This window comes from Cornus florida, unplaced genomic scaffold, assembly GCF_030987335.1.
Source record: "Cornus florida cultivar Cherokee Brave unplaced genomic scaffold, ASM3098733v1 CherokeeBrave_3.0.0_Hap2_Chr11, whole genome shotgun sequence".
NCBI lineage: Eukaryota > Viridiplantae > Streptophyta > Magnoliopsida > Cornales > Cornaceae > Cornus > Cornus florida.
The window spans coordinates 30,065,501-30,086,444 of record NW_026775581.1 but is presented as its reverse complement, the minus strand read 5'-3'; the positions used below and the strand labels follow the sequence as shown (position 1 = coordinate 30,086,444).

General features: G+C 36.2%; 1 protein-coding gene across 1 annotated transcript; it reads right to left on the bottom strand.

The window, feature by feature from the left end:
• Positions 1 to 7,299: 7,299 nt before the first annotated feature.
• On the bottom strand, positions 7,300 to 10,338 carry LOC132285797 (G-type lectin S-receptor-like serine/threonine-protein kinase At5g35370). The gene has a single exon (XM_059788023.1). The coding sequence runs from the start codon at positions 10,007 to 10,009 to the stop codon at positions 7,403 to 7,405; it is 2,607 nt and encodes an 868-aa protein (XP_059644006.1). The 5' UTR covers positions 10,010 to 10,338; the 3' UTR covers positions 7,300 to 7,402.
• Positions 10,339 to 20,944: the final 10,606 nt, after the last annotated feature.

The window sequence follows — 20,944 nt, the reverse complement described above, 5'->3', positions numbered from 1 at the left end:
TTCGATTGATACTCACAAATTATGGTTATATATATGGTGTGAAAACTTTGGGTTTGCATATTATATATATATATATATATATATATATATATATATATATATATATGTATATATATTATATATGTATATAATTTGGGCATCTGTTTGGCACTTGGCGGTGTTGTATGGGTGTTATGGCGGCGGTGATATATGGGTGTTGTGGTGGCGGTGGTTGTGGTGTTTGGTTTCCAAGTCTATCTGCAATTCTGCCTCTATATTGTGTGTGTGTGTGTATATATATATATATTGTATAATATGTATATAATTTGGTCATGTATATAAATGTGTCTTCTGTTTAGGATGGTGGTATTGGTGTCTGGGTGTTGTGGCGGTGAAGGTTGCGGCGGCGGCGGTTGCGGTTTTGGCGATTAGTTTTCAAGTTAAGTGGTATTAGTTAGAAAGGTTAAATGGGTGATTTCATGTGGGGTCGTTAACAAGTCAATGGCATGCCGGTTATTTTCTCATACTAAAGTAGTCTGAAGGGGGTGGGTGTGTAAACTTTTCAGACATGGAGGGGCACGCGCATTGACTTTAATCCGAGTATCATTGACCGAAATTTCGGAAGTGTCAGTGTAATTGAGCCTAAATTTAAAAAAGAAAAAGGAAAGTAATAAAAATGTGATTTCTTTGATTCGTGTAGATTTTTATTTTTATTTTTTATAGATTCGTGTAGATGTTATTAACTTATATTTGCTCCTTCCATTTTGGGTAAAACTTACGTAAACTTTTTTTTTATGATTTGTCATAATTACATACGTCATTTTTTTGTTTCGAAAATTACGCAAATTTTCTATATTTTTTGTCATATTTTTTGTTTCAAAAAATACGCAAATTTTCTATATTTTTTAAAATATCTTATACGGATTTCCTTCTGTTACGATCAACACTAATCAACGATGAAAATTAATGACGTCAGCTACTATTTTTATTAAAATCTCTAAAATACCCTTATTTATATAATTAAATAAATATTATATTTAAAAGATATATATATATACAAGCCTTAATCTGGTTTAGTCAGTGGTGACGGTAGCGAGGATGTGTGAGGATGTGTGACGGCAACGGGCTGTGGTGGTGGGTATCTATGATGGCGACGGGTTGTGGTGATGGGTTTGAGACGGTGAGGATCTGTGATGGTGAATATTTGTGATGGCGGCGAGGATCTGTGACGGTAACGAGTTGTGGTGGTGAATATCTGTAACGGCGATGGGTTGCGGTGGTGGGTTCAACACCTCAACCAACTTATGTCCCCAAAAAAATTTGAGTCGTTGCAGACCTGAATGAGGCCAACTGTGAAGACAAATTCTATTTCCCCTGAAGTTAATAGTAATGTCAACGTTAGTTCCAGCAAAAGGCTGCAAACAATAATCACTAATACTTGTCCCCCAACATTGTCTGTGTGTGTACTTTCAACTTGCGAAAAAGTGACATGCATCCATTCTATACCTAAGTCTAATGAAATGCCAGATGAATGCAAATGAAGAACTGATTAAAATCCTAACCTCGCATTTCATAACAATTCAATTTAATCCAGTCACATATTCGTATATCTACATAAAACCGACTCAAACTGTTAATGGTAACCAATTGGCGCTGGCGCCTCGCTTAATTTCTTCCCCTGGAAATGAACATCCTGCACAAGAACCGCGTTCATCATACTCAAGGACAAAATCTATATAATAGTATTGGCATCATGTTAAATAATATGTATTATAGCATTGGCATGATGGCAAACCCAAAGCCAGTTCTATTCCTAACAGTATAATTCTAATGTGGGTATTAATTTGAGGATTGAGAGATCAAGATCGCGACTGAGGGCGGCGGTGGCGGTTGATTCTACATGGCCAAGCGCAAAGTCGAAGTGGTGAGAAGGTTGGGTTTGGTTCAACAGATCGTCTTCATCGAAGGATTGATCTAGCAGTGACGATCGGCGACAACGATGGCGGTGACGATCAACGATGTAATTTCTGTTGCCAGAAAAACAACTAAAGTTCTGTGGTTTGGCAATTTACAACGTGTGAGTATTGTGAGGGTTGAGACTAGATCGCGCCCAAACTGAAACTTGTGAAGCTCTTCACCAAACTGAAATTCTTTGTTGTTGCAGTACTTTTCTGATTAATTGCTGGACTGAAATCAACTAACCATGATTGAATTGTGGTTCATCGGACCTACTGTGCTCTTTGCTGCCTTTGAAATTGGAAATTCATTGATATATATATGTACATATATACATATAGACACACACACATTGGGGTATTTAAGTCATTTATTATTGAAAGTTGAGGGTATTTCAGTAATTTTGACAGGTCCGTTAGAATATTTAACGGTCCGTCACACATAAAGGAAGTCCCGTGTAGAATATTTTCAAAAGTATGGGAGGTTCGCGTAATTTTCGAAACAAGAAGGATGTTGTCTGTAATTATGACAAACCATATGAGAGATCTGTATAAATTACCCCTTTTATTTTTGTAGGGAGACATTATTGGACTTTCCTTTTTGTTTTGTTGAACTCAGCAAATAACACTCCTAACCTTAAATTGATCGAAACAAGGACGGAACCTTACGTGGCTCAGATCCTTCCTTAAATATGTCGTTTTCCTTTCTCTCTTTATTCGCCGTTTCTCTCTCCTCTCTTTTCCTTTAGTTTTTCGTCTAGTTTATCTTTGCAGATAGCGTTTCTTGTAAGGAGAGACTTGTATTAATTCAGTTGTTAACAAACTTCTTAAATTCTAAATTAATTTGAAATAGGACAAACGAATGATGATGGAATAATGATTTAATGTAATGACTAAACAAAAAATTAAATTAAAAGCAATAATTAAATTAGATGAGAAATATATGAGATAAGAGACTAGGGACATGATTTCCCTACTAACGTCGCACTACTAGCCAATTGCATTAATTTATTGGAATGATATGAAACACGCATAAAAAATTAATCATGACTACAAGCACATATTAATTCAGTTAAATATAATATAAAATTAAAGCTAAGTATGGACTATATTCGATTAACATAAACTATCTACCTAACTACTCTGTTATAGGGTGTAGTATTGTCTATCTTCTCTACGCATAATCCATCAAAACCCTAATATTATATTCAATGAAAAACCATTGCATAACCATCTCGTTCACAACTACAAGAAGTAAATAAGTTGTGTTCAATCATAAGCATTAAATACCTAAGACAAGATAGAAAATATTTTGCAATTGGATTAAAACTTTAAAACTGATTTATATTTAAAAGTCAAATAAAAATTATCTAGGTTACACAATCATGCATGAAAAATATTATTCTCCAATAAATAAATAAAATCAAACCAGTGGTACTAAGTTGGGGCTACATCACAACCCTAGCAAAGCTTTTAGCCACTCATGACTGGAATAGACTTCTTTATGGTTGGGAAGAACATCTTCGCCTCCATAAGTCGATCCCTTCTTTCTTCTCCTCCTAATGTCGGCCTCTAGCTCCTCTGTATAATCATCTCCTTATGGTGTAAAGAACGCTCTTTAAATAATTGAAGAATAGCTTCAAAGTTACATTTTCTAAATAGGAGATATATAGAAATTCTGCCAAACTTGGACTACAAAATTTGTGCTGACTTCCAACTCAGTTTTGACAAAGTAAACATCCTTTTCATGAATTTCTCCTGAAAGACAAAATTGTAGATTTTCGAATTTCTTTTCAACTGGTGCAAAAATCTAACTATTTTTACACTTGAGGAAAGAGATACATCTAGAATACTAAAACGGGTTTAAGTTCCAAATTTTGGAGAAAGTTTCCTAGTTGAAAAATGATTCTTCATTTTCTTCTTATTTCCATTCTTATCAGCTTAGGGCTTCTCTTGGTCTTTTTTCTAGGTCTAATTAGACTTATATTTTCATTATTACTTGGCCTAATGGATGTGGTCTTCTAACTTCTTGGACATCATCTTTTAAAGCCCAAAATCACTGATTTTGACTGATATTATAATTAAGGAACTAAAATGTATAACATTTAGCACCAAAGAACATCTCCAACCATTGTGTATAATTTTTTGTGTAAATTTGATGTGTCCCGATGGATTTATACAAAAATTATGAATTATTTAATTTTAGCTCTAACGATCGTTTTATACTTTTTGTGTAAAAATATATCTCCCAATAACAATCAACCATATGTCATGTCAGGACCTTACATAACTTTTACAAACCTACTTAATATATGGTTGATTCTTTAATAGAATGAGAAAGAGGGATGAGAAAGGAAATATGTTAATTTGGCAGTGTAAAAGGGTTGTGTATTTTCACAACCCTTTTATACATTAGTGATGTGACAATATATCTTAACAGACTGCTGGAGATAGAAAAAATTTACACATCATAAGTGACAGTGTATATTTTACATAAAAGAGTATTTTAATATACCGCTTGAGATGCTCTAACATTCATCAAATTTTCTTAACTATTCTCTCTCTCAGATTATGATGGTCAAATATCTACATACTAATTAGCAACAGAATTCATACCATCAGAAAAAATCTTTAAGGCTTCGTTTGGATACATAGGAGAGAAAAGAAAGGAAAGGATTATAAGAGAAAATAAAAGAAAAGAAAAGAAAGGAAATGATAGCTATAGTTTATATTTATGTTTGGATAGACAGGAGAAAAAAGAAAGTAATTGGCAATATTGTTGTTTGGATAACACAAATGAAAGAAAAGACGGGAAAGGATAATAATGAAATTACCATTTTACTCTATTTTATCATTTCAACCTCCAATTGCCTCCATCGTTCTATCTATCTCTCTCTTTCTCCAATTGGAAACTACAAAATCTACAAGAATCGAAACATCAAAACCCATATCTCCGCATATCATTTCAGATTGTTCCAAAAATCAAAACCAAACTATATATATATATATAGTTTGGGGAGGCTGAAATATATATATATATATCTATATATATATATAAATATATATATATGTAGTTTGGGGAGGTTGAAATATATATATATATATATATATATATATATATATATATATATATATTTCAGTCTCTCTACTCTCGTATGGGTTTTGCAGAGAAGACAACAAATTGATTCGAATCAATAAATCAGCAGCAATGGACGTAATAAAATCGCAGCAAATATCGGCGAGGCCGATCTAGAAGGTGATAGTTCATCCTCTGGTTCTGCTCAGCATCATCGACAACTACAACAGAGTGGCCAGAGACACTCAAAAGCGTGTCATCGGGGTCCTCCTCAGCAGTTCCTTTAAAGGCATTGTCGATGTCACCAACAGCTATGCAGGTTCGTCCCCTCCCTCCTCATCTCCTTTTGTCCTTCAATTTCTCTCTCCATTCTTGAGATCTAAACTTGACGTTACTAATTTATGCTTCCAATTGAACCATTCATATATTATTGTAATTTAAATGTTTGTCCTATATTATTGTAATTCAAATTACATACATATATATATATATATATATATATATATATATATATATATATATATATATATATATATATCAGCCTCCCCAATAGCCTCCATCTCGTTCTCAGCCTCCCTTTCTTTCTCTCTGTAACTGTAATCAAAACCCATATCCGGCTGTCTCTTAACTTTCTTGCCCCTTATGTAATTTGCTCCATTTCTCTCCAAATCCCTCCAAATCTTGTCAATTTTGGAGGGATTTGGTTTTACTGTATTGAATGGATTTGGAGGGAGAGGCTATCCCTCCAAATCCTTCCCAATCCTTTCTTTTCTCTTCTATTCCCTCCATCCAAACACACCTATCCCTATCCTTCCCTTTCTTTTCTTTCCAAATCCCTCTAAATCCCTCAATCCAAACGAGCCCTAAAAGAAACCTTTAAAATGAGACTAATAGAAATATTCAAAGCATTTGGATTACATCAATCCAAAGCATTCCACGTAGAAGATCTAAAACTCATCTAGCATTTATTCCTTCAACCAATATAAATAACTTCTTATCCTCGGGCATCTAGAATTTTGATTCACTACCGTATGTATCTTTCCAACAAGAGATATTTCCAATGGAAAAATGTGCAGAGAGTTGCACAGTGATCTTTTACAGAATAATAATCAAGGGAAACAGGTGAATCTTCTCAAAGATGTGAAGGAGAGAAACAATTGCAGCCATTTTTTTCTTTTCTTTTCTTTTCTTTTTGTGCGAATTTTATTGGCAAACATGTAATCCAAAAGATGCACACAAAAAATTATATTTCAGTTCTGTCATACAAGAGTCCAAACTTAAATTGCAAAGGGTCCTAGAGACCGAAAGAAATTAAATATCATACAGATTGTTCCATCCTTAATTTGGTTGAAAATGAAGCCTTGATCATCATCAATTCTATTTTGGACCAAATGAAAGAGTTATCATCCATCGATTAAACCCTTGATTTTAAGAGGCAACGGAAACTTTTAATGTTCTGTTTTTCTCTTCAATTTTGTGAAATAAAAAATAGAGATAGAGATCAGAAGAAAGAAGAAGAGAGAAAACGAAGACAAAGGGGCGAACTCGAAGAGAGAAAATAAGAGCAATGTTTAAGAAGCGAGCACAAATCATCTGCTGTGCAATTGCCATACTATTTCCTACAGTGAGCAGTAAGTGGCCTTGGTTTGGCCATGTTTTACTCCACTTAATAGACACTAACACTGTGTTTGGCAATTGCACCACTATTTATAAGTAATATTTCACCACCATTTTTAAGTAACGTCACAGAAGTCTAAAAGTAATATCACATAGTCTAATAAGTAACATCACCACCATTTATAAATATCTTTCACCCTCAAAACATGGTCATGTTACTTTTTAGACTATGTGATATTACTTTTAGACTTTTGTGTATTTTTTAGACCATATGATATTACTTTTAAACTTTTGTGATGTTACTTATAAATGGTGGTGATGTTACTTTTTAAACTATTTTTATATTTTACCACCATTTACAAATAACATCACATAGTCTAAAAAGTAGCATCACCATTTGTAAAATGAAACATTACCACTTTTAATTTCAAATAATAATATAAATAATATGTTGAATTGAGTTATAATTATAAGTGACATTACTTTTTAGAATATGTGATATTATTTATAAATGGTAGTGAAATATTACTTATAAATAATGATGTAATTGGCTAAACACGGCCTTAGTGTCCGTTAACTAAATAATGATGTGACCAAATATAAATCTCACCGCAGGTGATTCGTGCCCTTAAGAAGTTGAGTGGCTGGGCCACGCATTCGTAGAAACCTTCGGATTCTAATCATTATTCTTAAATTAAATTCGTATCACCATCCCCACATTGGTGGATTTCTCTACATAAAACAAAAGATCCACACCGGCAATGAGCTTTGAGCTCTACCGCGGATCGGAGAGTTGCTGGGAAGACAAGTAAGAGTAGGCATTAGGTTGGTCACCGGTGGTGTTGTTAGAACTCACATTTACTTGTGGCATCCCATCGGGCCCATCCGTGAATCGCCGGCCATAGAACCGTAGATAGTTGAGCGACTCAACCCGCGGTTCACTCAATGGTAGTGTACCTTTCAACATGCGCACAACCTTATCCATGGTCGGCCTCAGCAATGGCTCTGCATGCACACAACACAGAGCAACACGCACCACCTTCTCCAATTCCTCACCCGTGACCTGTCCCACAAGCCTCGGGTCAGCAAGCTCCAAATACCTCTTCTGCTCGTGCATTTCCAATGCAAACAGGGGGAAATAAACAGGCCGATGTTCCAAGACAGACGAAGAAGAAGATGGACCACCATTACTATCGTTTTCTGTGCTTTGCCTCACTATCTGTAACGTCCAGTTCTTCCGTCCCCTCACTATCTCTAGCAATACCATTCCGTAGCTATACACATCTGTCTTGTCGGAGATGGCAGAACTTGTCAGCCACTCTGGCGCTAGGTAGCCTCGAGTTCCTCTCAAAGTTGTAAATAATTTAGATTGTTCAGGACTGAGCAGCTTTGAAAGCCCAAAATCTGAAATCTTCACTTGTGAATTGTCGTGCAAGAGAATGTTCTCTGGCTTGACATCACAGTGGATGATCTTGTGTTCACACTCACTGTGCAAATAAGCAAGCCCACGAGCTGTTCCAAGTGCTATCTGGAATCTCTCCTGCCATTCTAAAACAGCTCCATTACCAAAGAGGGAACGATCCAATGAACCGCGATTCATGTACTCAAAGACAAGAAACATTTGCCTCTTGTGTGCACAGAAACCTTTTAGTCTAACCAAATTGGCATGGTGAACATTCCCAATAATAGAAATCTCGGCACAAAATTCCGTCTTTCCTTGCACACCCAAGTTAGTAATCTTCTTCACTGCCACCACGCTTTTATCTAGAAGAGTGCCTTTGTACACTGTACCAAATCCGCCGGAACCAATTTGGGTGCTGAATTTCTCAGTTGCAGCGGCAAGCTCTTCGTAATCAAACCTCACCGGAAAACCCTCGATAGAGACTGTTTCAAGCTCTCCGGACAAGAACGAGTTTCTGCTGCCTAATTTTACTATGACATTTCTAGAAAGCCTTTTTTTTCTTGTGTACCAAAGAATTCCTACGACTAATAATAAGAACCCAGAGGAAGGCAATAGTACCAAACCCACAATTGGAAAATTTCCCTTTTTATCCTTTTCACCATATGGGTTGGCAGAGGAAGATACAACCAGAGCCTTTATGTAGCCCAATCGATCATTTACAGCTGAAGAAGAGTTCGTCATGGAACCCAATTGGTTTTCGAGTAGATAACAAGACCCAGAGGATTTTTCTTGGAAAAATCCTAAGCAAGAACAATTTTGAGAACAAAGATCTTGACAAACAGACATATTAGCACCGTGTTTGACAGGCTCCATAAAATCAATCGCAAAATAGTCGATATCTTTGTCCAGTTCCACATACGAAATGGACGAAGAATTCAATTGACTATCATCACAAGCTGACGGCAAGGAATAAGAACTGTTGGAGGGTCTGCAAACTCCACTTCTTCTGTCCATCTGAGTAGATCCTTGAAATCTGGTAGGGCACCCACATATTCCGTTCGAGCAAAGTCCCATTTTGCCACAAACGATTGGAATTCGACAAATGTCACCAGGACCTGTAAATTCTTGAACCCATTTGTTTTCCGTGCTCACAAATCTCTGAACAACGAATTGACCATCAGATCCCAACTTTGCAATTCTAAAAGAATCAGACTCCGCCAAGTCCATCCGAATCACAACTGTTGACCCATTGTCCCCAAATAGATAGAGACCATTTGTAATTGTAGTACCATTGTTCGATTTCAAGCCCATGTAGGAAACTGGAAAATTTGTATCCTTGAAAGCCCATGTTTCCATAGACAGCTTCCAATAAGTCAACCCATTCCACTGCAAAAAGGCGTCGCCGCCGGTGACCGTAAGCCGATAATCACCGGCAGTGAAGTTGTCCTCCGACGCAGCACCAACCAGTGATTCACCAATGGGTAACTTCTGTCCAATAACAATGGTGTCGGTGGGATGATCGAAACTTGCCCACAAAGTAGCATTGGAGCGATCGAGCAGGACTAAATTGCCGGAATCTTGAAGCTGTAACAAGGAAACATCAGGGACGTGAAATGGCGCGGTGGACCAAACCACGTTGCCTGCGTCGTCGGTGACGGTGAGACCGTTGGCGGTGAGACGTAGCTTGGCAGAATCAGAGATTGAAGCGTTGCGATTGGCGGACCAGACGATGGTGTTGGAAGGAGCGTGGATGACACACAAGTAGAAGGCTCTGCCTAGTGGGTTTGGGCTGGTGATGGTTGCCATGAAGGTTCCGTTGCGAGAGGCCAAGAAAGCTCCGGAGTGGGTGTTGTAGTTGTAGATGAATTCGGAGTGGGTGAAATTTGGGTAGATGAATTCATGAAACAATGGTCCACAATAGACTGTGGAGGACAAAAGTAGGAGATGTAGAGTAGTGCTGATGATGGTGAAAGAGCCCATGTGATATGTTGCAGAGAAACGGATGATTTTTTTTCCAAAAATTGATTCATCTGTTTCGACCCTTTTTACCAATCAATCCATAATTTGTGGTTGAAAGAACACAAAATTAGGGCTTTGTTTTTTTTATCAGAAAGGAAGAATACCGCTGTTCGAATTCCATTCTGAAAGGAAACTGAAGCCTACTTTTCAATCATGTCAGCGAAAAACTCAGGGACTGAGTAAGCCAATTGATGTTGGCATGGTCGATGCCACTATCGCTGCTTTGTGGCACCGGATCTAAATAAGAGGTGAGACCATCCTTTATCTCTCGGTCTATTCCTCGATAATCCCCCTCTGCGTAGTCAAATATATACACTCAAACGCGTATAATTTTGTTACGTTAATTGATGTTAAATATACTCCCTTATTTAAGTAGTTCCAAATTAATTATCCCTTTTAAAAAAAATTAAAGTATTTATTCTTTATATTTTCATTATTGCACTTTATCTTTTTAAAAAATTTTAAACTTTATAAATATATATATTTAAATTAAAAAGAACAATTTGATAATTTTAAAAGGAAACAATGCATTAATTGCATATCCCTTCTTAAAAAGTTATAAAACAAAAAATGAACAACTAATAAGGGACGGAGATAATAAGCTACTCATGCATTAATTGCATTCACCTTAGTTTAAAAACCTTTGGGGGGTTTTTGTTGGGAACTAGATAGTTCTTCACTTAAAGGTAGAGATACCTTGTTTTGTGGAACTTTAAAACTCAGGAACCTCCCCCTCCTAGTTCCCACCCCTGTTAAAAATGAAAAAAAATATGAAATTGACGCTACACCCATTAACTTGTGTACCTTGAAAATATAATTGACAGAAAGCAATTGTTGACAATGGAAAGCCATTGTTCAACTGATTTTCTACACTCATCACTCATCAAGGGGTGTAAAAGATACCCATTTAATTGTTGTGTCATTTCTTAGGCCATTACTTCTAAGTATCATTAGTATTTAACCTTTTCTGCAGAAGTAAAGATGAGGATGGGTTAGCATTAGCATGTTATATCTTCTTTGATAGCATCACTAATTATGGTTCTAGTGCCATTAGAAAATATTTGTTCTAATTATTATTTTTAAATTCATTGGTGTTTTTGCTTACCCTTTCCTTTTATTTGTGAATTTTTATTTCATCATAATTTTCATATAAACATTTCATATGAGCACTTGATATATATAAGGATATGTGGTGAGGCTCTTGTTGCGTCAAAGTTTGGTAAATAAATAGCAATAATTAAGTGAAAAAAATTTTAGAGGTTGATTTGTCCAATAAATTAAATTGATTGATAAATTGATCTATAATTTATCAATTTGATGAAGCAAATGTGGAGTTGATTAGTGATTTTATGTGCCATGTTTTGTGGACTTTGACTTTTTAGTATGAATATAATAACTAATGTGCTTAAAGGAAAAAGGGTCAGGAAATGAATCATTAATAATGGCCACATTTAATATGTTATACATAGAAAAGAAAAAATAATGGTGCACAGGTGAACGTGGGTGTGTGAGGATAAGTATTGGTGTGTTGGATGCATATATATATATATATATATTTATTTATTTGTTTATATATGCTGGAGACTTTCATATGCATGTGAAAGTATATTTTGTTCCAAGTTTTTCCTTAAAAGCTTGGTGGGTTGGTGTCCGACTATTTAGACATATAATAGTATGATATAAGTAGATAGATATGTGTCTAACTAGCTGCCAGCACATTTGTTCCTCTACAAGACACGTCGGTATATAAATATGTATATAATTTTAGCCAAAAAGCTTCCTGAAGAAACTTTGAGAAACCGCCTCGAGCAAGTTACTTAATATTAGAAAAGAAAAAGAACAGAGGGTGTTCGGCCATATATAGAAGAAGAAGAGCGATAGAGGGAGAAGGGGATAAAGGAAGGGAAAGGGAGACGAGTTTTATTACTGTTCTTGCTGGAATTAAATACAGGTGAGGGATTTTCAATTATTAATTCTATGTTGAAAGTTATTATTTAATTTTTTATTAATGAGTAATCCAATTAACTCTTCCAGATATATATCATCTACTTATTATTTTGTATTTGAATCAAGGGTTGTTTTATGTTTGTATTTTATTCGAGGGCTGTTTTGTGGTTGTACTTGATTCAAGAGCTGTTTTGTTTGAAGTAATACCATGGATGTTTGATGGGGATTGTCAGGCTGAAAACTGATATAAAGGGATGTGATTAAAATTTTAGCTATAATTATGTATAAAGTTTGAGATTTATAATGGAAGTGATGATTGTGATTTTATTCTCTTTATAAAATAAATATGATGTGATTATATTATTGTTCAGGCAAGGAGAAAGAAACGACCACGTCCATAGTATTGAAGGAGAAATAAATAATTTGAAAGTAGCCAAGGTTAGTGTACTCACCCGAAGTTTTACACTTGAGTGTGTTATTGAAGTATTGAGATTGTTTATATGAAATGAGGATATTGATACAATATGAATATATTATATGAGCTCTATAATCTGGCATGGAAGGAAAGTAATATATTATACAAGGTTCATACTCTGATCTGGAAGGAGAGTACTGTATCATATAAGGTCCATACTCTGGCCTTCAAGGAGAGTACTATATCATAGAAGGTCCATATTCTGGCCTAGAAGGAGAGTTCTATATTTTAATGCATGTAAAGCTGGAAGCTATATGTTAATGAAGTTTAATTGAAGTTATCAGATAATATTTATTTATATTACTCTAATGTAGTAGTGTTGCATTTACTGGGCTTTAAGCTCACTCTTTCCATATCTATAATTTTTCAGGTACAAGGGTAGATTGCTACTGCCAGGTCTAGAGTCTTGAGTGTGTATGGGGAAAAGAACAATGGAACGTCTTTTGTATAAGATGTAAATATTGTAGTAGAATTTAATAGTATAACTTGTAATTAACGGTTTAGTTTTGTCGAAACTTGCATAATGGACACCTATAGTTTGTTTTTAATTGTAAATTATTAAGCAGGCAACTCTGATGTATAATGACGTCTCGTATGTATGGGGTTAATGCAGATAGTTAGATACATTCCAATTATTCAATTTGTTAAATGGTCTATATTGGGTTAGGGTGTGTCATTTTATGTGTTTTTATTTGGCCTGTAAAAAATTTCTTTTGTAGGTCTGGTGGAAGTGTGGATATGCCAGGAACTCAGGAAGTTCCAAGTGAGGATCCAAACTATATTCTAGAAGGAAGTGGAATTGATCAGACGACTGAAATGAGGCCTGGAATGACCACCTCCAAATGTTCTTTTTTGCCTTTAGTGACAAAGGACGTCGAGATTTTCTTATGGCTAGAAATGAAAGAACTTGAAGTGTTGGACTGAAAGTCATATTGAATTAAAGGTGCATGACTTGGAAAGTAAAGTACTGAAAGATAACTTGCATTAATGAAGATAATTGAAGTACATTACATGAATTGAAATATAGAATGAAGTACAATTGCAGGAATTGAAAGAAAAATGAAGTGTTGTAGTTGTGTGTGTGTTGAAGAGTCCCCTTAAGTAACAATAACATGCCTTATTTACAGAATTTGGTAATGGTAGTTAGCATGGGCAGTTTCATTGCCAACTTTAGATGCCTCAAAGTGGATTGGTTGGATTTATGACATGTCTTACTGCATTCTTCAACCTTCATACTGCTTACATGTGTAAGACCATGTTTTCCTACTTTGTCATTTTTAGCATGACTTTCCATTAGCCCGGAATAATCGCTCTTCCAACGGAAATCCTCCACGTGTCCCATATTCCCAGGTTGTGCGCTCAACTTGTAGCCACGTTCTAGTCCACATTTTGCTATTTCTACTACTTATTCGCATGACATTCCACTAAAATCTTGCACATTCTATTAGAATAACCCCTCTTTGATTCGAAATTCTACCACGTGTCCCACTTGGAAGTCATGTCTTCGAATTGGTTACCTCTTGGCCTGCCACGTGTGCAATGACTTTCCACTTGCATGTAACCGTTTGCTTCCTTGGCTGCCACGTGTCCCGTAACTTTCCCTTTGCATGTAACTACATGCTTCCTTGGCTACCACGTATCCCATGATTTTCCACTTGTATGTAACTGTTGGACTAAGAAGGGGGGGTTGAATTGGTCCTAGGTACTTTATTCTCTTTTTCACTTGAGTATAAACATGCATAACAAAGAAGATAAAACCAATGCAAACAGTCAAATTACATGGACACAAGATATACAAGGAAACCCTATCAATAGGAAAAAACCTTGGTTCTTGGCCTCAGCCAATAAATGCCTCCACTAGTAGTATGAATCTTATTACACACTCAGCTATCTCACTCACTGCACACACCCTTGTACAAGAATAGATACTAACTTTCACAACCAATTCACACTCATTAGCTCACCATCTTCACTTGCTGCATGCAAGTAGTTACTCACTCAGCTGCCCCACTTTCCAACCACCTTGTACTCACTAGGACACTGACTTTCACAGCTTCTACACACACAAAAGATCAAACAATGTGCACACAGGCACTCCCCCAGTCTATGCTTGGACACACAAAGCTCTCAATAGCTTAATCAACAATGAATAAAGGTGTCAAGACACCAAATATAGAATACTTAAGCTGTAACACAAGATAAGAATGAATACTCAGCTCTAAGTATGAAATGCAGGAAACTCTTACTTTTTTTTTTTTCCCTGAATGAAGGAGTATATTCAAATAAAACAATATAGTACAAGGATTCAAGTGAAGGCAGACCCTCACTAAACAAAAAGTCCTACACAAGGACACTCATAAAAAAAAATAAAAAAAAGCATTACAAAATGTCTTGAAGATTAATCCCCAAGACATCTAGCACCTCCCAAATAATACACTTAGCTAAATCCTTAGCCTCTCTAACACTCTTATCATGTAATCTATTATTCCTCTCCCACCAAAAAAAATATAGAGTAGCTGAAAAACAAACTCTGGCCATTTTCTTATCACCCTTCCTGTAAAACTGATGATTAAATTGATCTGTGATTTCTTGCAAGCCAAATACCCTTTGCAAATTCCATGAACACACCTCTAACAAAAAATTCCACACCTTCCATGTATACACACAGCCACAGAACAGATGATCCAAAGATTCAGCCTCTTTATAGCACAAATAACATCTAGAAGCTAATGCAAAGCCTCTCTTCTGCAGGAAATCATTTGAAATAATTGCTTTATGCATAACCAGCACTGAATGTACTGACCATCGTGGCCTTCCACCAGTCTAGCACAAACCGACCCAAACCACCTGCTGATTCTTCACTCTAGCTGCTTCCCATGCTGCTTTAAAACCAAAATAAGGTGTAAACCATTGCAATTTATCCTCACCTGTGACAATCAGCTGGTTCCCGAATAACTGCATCAGATCTTGGTTTGTATTGCTCAATTTATCATCATCCCAATGGCCATCAATGATGAATTCACTCATACATATATTCTTATCTCTGCTCAAACACCCCAGAATCCTATGACTGAAAATCTCACTAAAAAACTTTCTTTCACACCATTGATCCATAAACACTTTAATGTTCTGCCCATTGCCAATCTTGAATCTGCAATTTACCTAATAAAGTCTTTTACAGTAACCATACTCCTCCAGACAGCTGAAGAAGACCCATTGATAACCACATTCCAATACGAGGCCCTCTTCAGATAACATTTCCTAAACCAAGTAACCCAAATTCTATCCTTTGACAGTAAAAAATCATAAGCCAGACAGATTTTTACAGCAATGTCAATGTCTTTTATTCTTCTCAATCCCATACCACCTTCCTCTTTAGGGGCTGTGATCTTTTTCCATGTAATACCATGCATTTTCTTTGTATTTTCAACATATTCCCATATAAAATTCCTTATTCTCCTCTCAATAATACTAGTTACAACAGCAGGTAATGACAAAACTGAGGTCCAACATTGAACCATTGGGACAATGACAGCTCTGCTAAGCTCAACTCTACCTGCCATTGATATATGCAAACCATTCCATCTGGATGTAATAGCAATGACCTTGTCCACCAGGCTTAAACAATCAACTCACCTTAACATGTTATCAGAAATGGGTAACCCCAGGTATGTAAAAGGTAGTTTCCCTTCTTTACACCCCAAGGTTCTAAGGATGGAAGTTCTTCTTCTCATAGCTCTAGTAAGATACACTTCAGACTTTTCTTTACTGACAGCTAAACTAGAAGTTTTCTCAAACTTTATCAATAATTTCTTCAGAGTTAAAACACTAGCCATATTAGCCCTCACCAATAGTAACAAGTCATCAGCAAAAAACTAATGTGTGATTGGAATTCCAGCCTTAACTGCAGCCTGTGAAGGAATAACTTTACCTCTTTTAGTTTCCAACTCCATCATCCCAGAATAGTACTCTGTCACAAGAGTAAAGAGAAAAGGAGATAAAGGGCATCCATGCCTTAAAACCCTTTCAGATTGGAAAAAACCTTGAGGAGATCCATTGACAATGATAGAAAACCACACTGATGAAACACACTCCATAATCCAGCCAATCCATTGATTACCAAAACCAAACTGCTTCAACAACTTAAATAGAAAAGGCCATTGCACTGTATCATAAGCTTTCCTCAATTCAATCTTCCAAGCCATGGTAGCTTTAGCTTTCTTAGCACCAAACCCTCTCATAAGTTCATTAGCAACAATAATATTATCATGTATCCTTCTACCTTGAATGAAAGCCGTTTGTTCATTCCCAACAATACTTCTTAACATCTTAGCAAGTCTGTTAGCAAGAATCTTTGCCACAACTTTATAAAAAACATTACACAAAGAAATAGGCCTATAATCCTCTACCTTTATAGCATCCTTTTTCTTTTTTTATCAAAGTAATGAATGTGCTATTAACTCCCTTCCCCAACACTGGATTCTGAAAGAATTGCATGATAGCCTCCGTAAATTCCTCTCCCACAATACACCAGTACTGCTGAAAAAACCTAACAGTAAATCCATCAGGTCCAGGGGCTCTATCAGCTCTCATTTCAAAAATAGTGTTTTTCACCTCCTCTTTAGAAACAACAGCCTGTAACATACTGACCTTTTCACCTCTTAGAGACTTTCTGATGTATTTCTGTTCTGGATCAACTAACTCAGTAGTCCCCCTTGCATATGCTTTCTGAAAATAATCCACAAACCTGCTATAAATTTCAATTGGATAAGTGATAACAGTTCCTTCATCTCGGATTGCTGTCAAATTACTATTAGCTCTATGTTGTTTGATTTTCTGAAAGAAAAACTTTGTACATCTGTCTTGCTCCTTCACTCATCTAATCCTTGATTTCTGTGAAAGAACAATACTTTCATTAGAAATTGCAGCTTCCAGGTTTAATCTACAATCATCCTCCTTTTGAATATAATCCCTATTCATAGGATCAGCTGCCAAATCAATCTGTATATCAGCTAACTTCTTCCTACAGGAAATAACTTTAGCATAAACTGATCTAAATTTCTCAGAGTTCCATTATTTTACAGCTTTCTTACATAACTTAAGTTTGAACAGCAACTTGTTAATTGGATCTCCCTTGAATTGTTTCATCTAAACAGAAGCCACCAACTCTTTAACTGCAGGTTGCTTATTCCAGACCTTCAAAAATCTAAATGGCTTTGGAGCTAAAGCAATTTTCTCCGGCAGATTAACACATAAACCCCAATGGTTTGAAGTCAATGGAGGTGTTAATACGACATGAGCATCAGGATAAGCAATGGCCTAATCATCATTCATCAAGCCCCTATCTAATTTAGCATAAATCCTTCTATTACTAAATCTTTTATTGCACCAAGTATAAATGCCATTAGCTACTGGCATATCAGCTAAACATAACTTATCAAGAGTGTTATTAAAATCAGCAAAAACACTTGGGGCATGTAATCTGCCTCTTATTAAACCTAACAATATTCCAATCTCCCAACAACAACCAAGCCCCATCAACCCTTTGATCACAATCAACCAAGTCCTTCCACAGCTTCTGTCTCTCCCGAGCAGTATTTTTTGCATATATGAAGGACACAAAAAACCTTGAATTAGTCCCTCTAATCACAACTTGTAGTAACATCATTTGATCTTTTGATTCAAGCACCATAACCTTAATCTTTAAAGGATCCCATCCACACCAAATATGACCCCCAATATCAGCATTATAATTACTGGCCCATTCCCAGTTATTCCTGATCCTGTCTGTAATTCTTTGAAACTTATTACTTGAGACTCTAGTTTCAACCAAACTACATAAAAATAAAAAGGAACTACTAAACCAAGCCATAACTTCTTTTTGCATTGCTTGCTTATTGAGCCCTCTCATGTTCCAAAGTCCTATCACTGAGGAACAAAATTTGGTGGAACAACCCCACCAGCAACTATCCCTCTTGTGATTCTCACACTAGTATTCACTTCCACTTCCTTCTTCCTATTTTTTTTTTTTTTTTTTTTTTTTTTTTTTTTTTTCTGCTTCTTTGAAGGTGTACTGCCTCCAGATGAAACTGAATCCTCCAAAGTACCTTCCTTTTTACCATCATTCACTCTAGCACTGATATCTTCTTGGGTCTCCATAACCACTTCCTGTGAATCAACCACTCCTTTCATTAAATCTGTAGCCTGGCTATCCAATTCTTGCTGAAGTAAATTCTCCTCCACATTATCTTGTTTTTCACTATAAATTTCCATAATCTCTGTCACCTCTTCTTTCTCAGTGCTTTTGTCAAGCACCTGAAATGCATTCGCTAAAACAATCTGAGGTTAAATCATTAGAACCCCCACCTTAGATTTTCCTTTTGACTTATTCTGCACTGTGAATCCTTCCATATCATCTTGGGCATCATTTGGAATATCCACAATTTGAATACTCCCCAAATCCATAGCCCCTTGATTAACATTCTTGTTCTTCACCACCCAATGTTCCTTAGGTTTCATATTCTTAGCCTTATTCAAGGGACATACCGCTTCATTATGGTCCATCTTCTTACAGCTCTTGCACACTTGAGGCTTCCATTCATATTCCACTTTTGCTCTACATGGCAGACTATGTAATCTAGTCTGTATTGTTTTTGGAAACACACTATCAACCTCAATCTCAGCTAATACACGAACATACAAACCCTTCTCTAGACTTTGAATCACATCCTCCATATACAATGGTTTTGCAATATTAGAGACAATTTTTGAAATGGATGTTCCACTACGTGCATGCATTGGCAGATCACACACCTTCATCCATATTGGAACTGTGGCTAATATATCTCTTTCAAGTTTGATACTCTTGTGCCATTTCTTGATAATTATAGCACGGCCCTGGGATGTATGAAATCTCGATAATACATTCATCAAATCCTCCTCAGATGGGAATCGAACCTGGAAAAATCCATCTTTCAATGAAACCACCACAACATCCTTAGCACGTAAGCTTTAAAATATGGAAAGTAGGGTTTACTGCTAAGAACATATCAAACCACTGAGTTCTTCCAATACCTCAATTCATCAATGTCTTCATCTTCAATTATGATAATATCCTTACCACAGCTTTCATTGTAATATATCAATGGTGTGAATCTTGTAGTAGTCAAATTCATTAGCAATGAACTCCATGATGGATGATTTGCTAAGGGGGGAGGTACTACAGGTGTAACACTACCCGCCGGAGAGGAGGGTTGCCCCTTCTCCAACATCACGTCGTTGTACCCTCGATAACCCAGAAACATTAAAAACAATAAATCGCTCACTGTAGAGAGAAAAGGGGTAAAACAGTAAAAGGTTATATAGTAAATACAGGAAACTCTAGCTTCACTTCTTTGCAACAAGGTGGATAGAACTTTCAAAACACAATACAGCTTCACTTGATGATCAAACTAGGTTCCCACAACCTTGACTCAGTCAAATACACTTACTTGACTGGATTACTCAAGTAGATAAGCAAGGTAGAACAATAACAGCTCCCACAAGGCAAAAACCCTAAAATCAAGGGTAATAAAGTAACTTCACTTTGCACCTTCAGAATTGACCTGCACTGGACACTCACAGCCTTGATATCTTCAAATAACTTTGCTCAATAAGATTTACAGTGATTAGAGCAAGGCATTACACTTTCACTTCACAAAGGTTCAAAACCCCAAAACTGAGATTAATATGGTCTCTTCACAAAGTAGCTTCAGTTCAGGCTTGCAATAAACTCCTATAGCCTTTTATCATCCAAATAAACTTGCTTGTTTGTAAAGAGCAATTTAAACAGCAAGTTACAGCAATAACCACACACAAGTAGGCTTAATGTCAATAACCTTAGCTCTTAAGCTTCAAGGGGTAAAACTGTAAACTAGCTTTAGAACCAGCTCAAACTTCACTCCTCCATACTTTAATCGGCTAGATACACTTGCTTAAATGATTGGAATCAATAGAACAGTAAGATATATGCAATACAAGATCACAACAGCAACTTGAAGGTTATAGTACTATTTTTCAGCAATTACAAAACATTGCCTTGTGATAATTTAAACTCACTTCAATAAATGGCTCCCTCAGCTTAAAAATGATGTATCACATTTTTTTTAAAGCTGGGACAAGATATACGCTTAAGGACAAGCCAATGAAGCATAAGCAACACCAATGTAGAGGCTTACAGCAGGTGTATTTTCAGCACCTGCAGCTTTCTATTTTGAGGGGTAAATTTGTAATTCTGAAACTGAACCCTCTTAAATTTAATTCTCATAACCTTTCTTCATCATATTACACTTGCTCAACTCACCATTTCTCAGTTTGTAACAAGTAGATAACAAATTTCAGTTTAAAGATCAGCAACACAATAGTTTTCTGCAGCAGCACTTTTCTAAGGGCAAACCTAGTATTTCACCTCTACAGGGCTCTGGATTTCAACTCTC

What these genes read in the sequence shown, in the direction of transcription:
- LOC132285797 (XM_059788023.1), bottom strand. Translation starts at nt 10,009, where the DNA reads ATGGGCTCTTTCACCATCATCAGCACTACTCTACATCTCCTACTTTTG.